General features: G+C 40.1%; 1 protein-coding gene across 1 annotated transcript; it reads left to right on the forward strand.

The window, feature by feature from the left end:
* Nucleotides 1–2,895: 2,895 nt before the first annotated feature.
* LOC131244037 (uncharacterized) lies at nt 2,896–3,258 on the forward strand. The gene has a single exon (XM_058243703.1). The coding sequence runs from the start codon at nt 2,896–2,898 to the stop codon at nt 3,256–3,258; it is 363 nt and encodes a 120-aa protein (XP_058099686.1).
* The last annotated feature ends 1,503 nt before the right edge of the window (nt 3,259–4,761 follow it).

The following is a 4,761-nucleotide window of genomic DNA, read 5'->3' on the forward strand; positions in this document are numbered from 1 at the left end:
CTCGCCAAATAGATGGACGGTTTGGATATAACACAGACCTCATGATGGGACCCACAAAAGTTACATTGCAAAAAAAAAAATATATCAACAGACTGCCGGGGCACTACTGCCGGTTCGGCGGCAGGTTCCGCGGCAGTGCCGTGACAGTCCAAAATTTTATTTTATTTTTTTTACATGGAAAACTTTTTCTCCCTTACATTTTTCTCTAATACATAATTAAGTGTGTATATATATATATATATATATATATATATATATATATATATATATATATATATATATATATATATATAAAAGTATATAAAAATATTTTTCTATCTTTCAATTCATTTCTTTGTCTATTTATTTAACAAGCATATCTCCTAAACTAGAATGATTTACTTAACGTACCACATATGATTTTAGGGTAGGAGAAACTAATTTAGCCAACCAACCTACTTATTTTCCAAGATTCCATCGGGTCGATGGTCAAAATCCCATTTCATTCAATTCGTGATCAATTTCAATCATTTCGCTGTCAAATTGGAAATTCAGCGGGGCAAACATGAAATTGAGCGAGGCAAACATGAAATTGAGCCGGTAAAATATGAAATTGAGTAGGGCAAACATGAAATTAGGGCTGAAAGTCGAGCTGGTTGGTTCGGGTTGGTGCTCAACCCTAACCCAACCCAAGGTTCCTATACCTAAACCTTGACCCAACCCAACCTAATCTTGGGTTGGGAACTCTCAACCCAAGCCCAACCCAAGAGGGCTTGACGGGTTGATTGGGTTGGTCCGGTGTATACGTGCTAATATTTTCATTATTACATTAGTTTATTATATTTCAATATAGGACTTCTTTTGTATCTATGATTTTATTAATTATATACGTGATTATTTATCATAAAGAACTTCATTTTTTTCTTTACAAAACCAAGCTAAAATATAGGACTACTCCTTTAAAAAGTCATGTAGCATAGCACGCAATCTTTTTGGGAGAGAGAAATTCGACATATCTTGTTAGCTTGAGTCCTTGGAAATGACGTGGACAAATGAGACCCGACATCACTAGTGTACCTTTTACACAAACAATCCACACTCAATTATAATTTATAAGTAACTAATATATTGATTGGGTTTAAGTTGGGTCAGGCAACCCAAGCCCAACCTAAGTTCTATCGGGTTGGTGTTTGTATAGCCCAAGCTTGAGATCAGACCTGATATATCCTGCCCGAGCCTAACCCAATGTCGGGTCAGTCATGGGTCGGTCGGGTTGAACCCGCCCAACTTTCAGTCGTACATGAAATTGAGCGGGGCAAACTAGAAATTCAGAGGGGCAAACATGAAATTGAGTGAGGGAAACTAGAAAATCAGCGGGACAAACTAGAAAATCAGTGAGGCAAATTAGAAAATCAGCGAGGCAAACTAGAAAATCAGCAGGGCAAACATGAAAATCAGCGGGGCAAACTATGAAATCAGCGGGGCAAACTAGAAAATCAGCGAAGGAAATATGAAAATCAGTGGAGCAAACTGGAAAATCAGCGGGGCAAACTAGAAAATCAACGGGGGAAACTAAAAAATCAACGGGGCAAACTAGAAAATCAGCGAGGCAAATTAGGAAATCAGCGGGGCAAACATGAAATTGATCGGGGCAAACATGAAATTCAACAGGGCAAACTAGATAATCAACGGGGCAAACTTAACAGATAATTTCATGGGTTGAGCCGATAAATCTAAACGTATCCAATGTTCAAATGGACTACATTAAATGAAATTTTGAATTGAACTTCTATTGTTGATCATTTCTTAGGGGCTACAGAAGTTTTGGATCAAGCTTATAATTGTTTTTTCTATTAATCCATGTTTGTATGATCTTATGAATAGGTTTGATAACAAACAAACATCACTGTTGGGCCCACTATGGTTTCAACGGTGGAAATCATTATGCCCACTGTTTCCCGTGGTGTGATCCACTTGATCTTTTGATATGCTTTAATTTGGGGGCTAAACCACTAAAATTAGATGGAAAAACGGATGGACGGCATGGATATACTACATAAATTCAATGTGATTTTCATGTTTCCTCTGCTGATTTACTAGTTTCCCTCGGTGATTTTCTAGTTTGCCCCGCTGATTTTCTAGTTTGCTCCGCTGAAATCTTGGAAAATAACTAGGTTGGTTGGCTAAATTAGCTTCTCCTACCTTAAAATCATATGTGGTACGTTAAGTAAATCATTCTAGTTTGGATCCTTACTCTTGCTCGGGTGGTAGACTCTCAGGAGTTTCAACACCCGGTCAAGTGTTCAAGTATCCATAGGTGGTGAAATTCCACTAGTGTGGAGTGTGTGGGGGTGTGTGTGCGTGTGTATAAAAAAAAAAGTCATTCTAATTTAGGAGATATGCTTGTTAAATACTTAGACAAAGAAATGAATTAAAAGATAGAAATATATTTTTATATACTTATATATACATATTTACATAATTATATATTAGAGAAAAATGTAAGGGAGAAAAAGTTCTCCCAAAAAAAAAAAAAAACACACAGACTACCACGGCAGTCTCTGTGTGTGTGTGTGTTTTTCTGTATTGCTTTTGTGGGTCCCATCATAAGGTCTGTGTTATATCCAAACTGTCCATTTATTTGGCAAGCTCATATTAAGGCTTGAGACGAAAAATAAGATAGATCTAACTATCAAGTGGACCACACTAGAAAAACAGCGGGGCAAACTAGAAAAACAGCGGGGCAAACTGAAGTATGAGCGGGGCAAACTAGAAAAATAGCGGGGCAAACTGAAGTATGAGCGAGGCAAACTAGAAAATGAGCGGGGGAAACTAGAAAATCAGCAGGGGAAACATGAGAAAGTGGTTGGGGATGATATTCATAAGGCAGCGTGTTTCTTCATGGAAGGAGTTTAGATGCATAGAACGTTTACGGCATCGTTGATCAGTCTTCTCCCAAAGAATCTGACCGCTAAAGGGTTTGTGGCCTACCTTCCGATTAGCCTTTGCAATGTTATTTACAAAATCTTCTCAAAGATCCTAGCTTCCCGCTTGAGTAAGATCCTCCCTAGGCTTATTTCCATGGAGCAAGGGGATTTTGTGAAAGGCAGGTCTATTACAGAGAATGTTACTATGGCGCTTGAGGCAATGCGCAACATTGACAGGAAAGCTAGAGGCGGCAATCTCATTCTCAAGCTTGACCTTGAGAAAGCCTATGATAGGGTGGATTGGGTTTTTCTCAAGAAGGTGATGAGGCGATTTGGTTTTAGTGACAGATAAATTTCCTTGATGGAGGCTTGCTATGGAAATTGCTGGTTCTTGGTCCTTTTCAATGGGGAGCCTACGGTGAAGTTAAACGTTGATGGCTAGGCTCTGTTAGATCCTCTCATGTGTAGTGTACAAGTTGTTTTCCTATTTTTTGGGCTTTCGGTGTTTGGGGAGGCCGTGGCAGGTGATCCTCCTGATTGGCTTCCCTGATCTTGGTATGGGATGCCTCTCTCATATGGTGCTGGAAAAACAGAGCTTGCTGTTGAGAAGTTGCTGCCTCCTTCGTCCTCTGTTTCAGTCTTTACTTCAATCTATCTTCTCTACTTCTTCTAGTGGATGCTGCCTATGTGTTGTTGTGGTGGGCCTTCCCTTGGAGGTGTTGTCGCTAAGGTTGGTTTAGGGTCTTGAATGTGATATTATAGCAGCAGACTATGCTCTATGGTCAGAAATTAGGAGGGCTAGATGGGAAGGTGTGGCCTGCTTGAGTCAGTGGTATAGGCAGCTGGTTGGTTTGTATAAGTGGAATATTGTAGGTATGGAGAGTGGTCGCTTCGGCCCATGGGATTTTAAGAAGGTCGAAGAGTGGAGGAGTCGGATTTGCCTCCTTGTTGTTGGTGAGTGAGGTGGTGTCTTCCTAGTAGTGTTTATGCCCATTGAAGGGCAGCTTGGCACGTTTTTTCTCGTTTCTCTTTCTCTTAATAGCAGATATGATAAGTGAGGCCCGATGTTTTTTGTGGAGCCCACCCGAAAATGTTCCTTGTACATCGTCTATTCATTTATCAAAAGTTTTAAGGGCATCGCCCTCCTTTTAGAAAAAAAGCGGGAAAAACATGAAAATCAGCGGGGAAAACTAGAAAATCAGCGGGGGAAACATAAAAATGAGCAAGGCAAACTAGAAAATTAGCGACAGAAACATGAAAAATGAGCGGGGCAATCATGAAAATGAGCGGGGCAGGCATGAAAATGAGCAGGGCAAACTAAAAAATCAACAAGGCAAACTGAAATATGAGCGGGGCAAACTGAAATATGATCAGCGGGGAAAACTCGAAAATCAACGGGGCAAACTAGAAATTGAGAGAAAATTCACCAGAGAGAGAGAGAGAGAGAAGAGGGTTTCATCAGCTGAAAATCGAAGATAGCTAGCGAAGAAAAATCCCTCAATTTCGAGAGAAAATGAAAACAAATCAAAGCTTATGTAAAGAAAATACCTAGAAAACGCCAACAGAGAGAGAGAGAAGAGGGTTTGGGGCTTTGAGGCGCAGTGAGAGGGAGAACAAGAGTTGAGGGTTTGGGGCAAGAGAACGGTTTGGGATTTGAGGTCGAGCACGGATTATGAGTGACCTTTGGAGGAAGTTCAGATGCTAGGTGGGGCCCACTGTGATATTTGTGAGGAATCCACATCGTCCATCCATGATTTGGACTGGTCTATTCAGTCTCATTCCGGAAAGAGTAGTATAAAAAATTTCAATAGGATAATCTTAATGTTCTAATTAGTGGCATAAAACTGTGTAATGG

The sequence above is a fragment of the Magnolia sinica genome, chromosome 4 (assembly GCF_029962835.1).
Source record: "Magnolia sinica isolate HGM2019 chromosome 4, MsV1, whole genome shotgun sequence".
Classification (NCBI taxonomy): domain Eukaryota; kingdom Viridiplantae; phylum Streptophyta; class Magnoliopsida; order Magnoliales; family Magnoliaceae; genus Magnolia; species Magnolia sinica.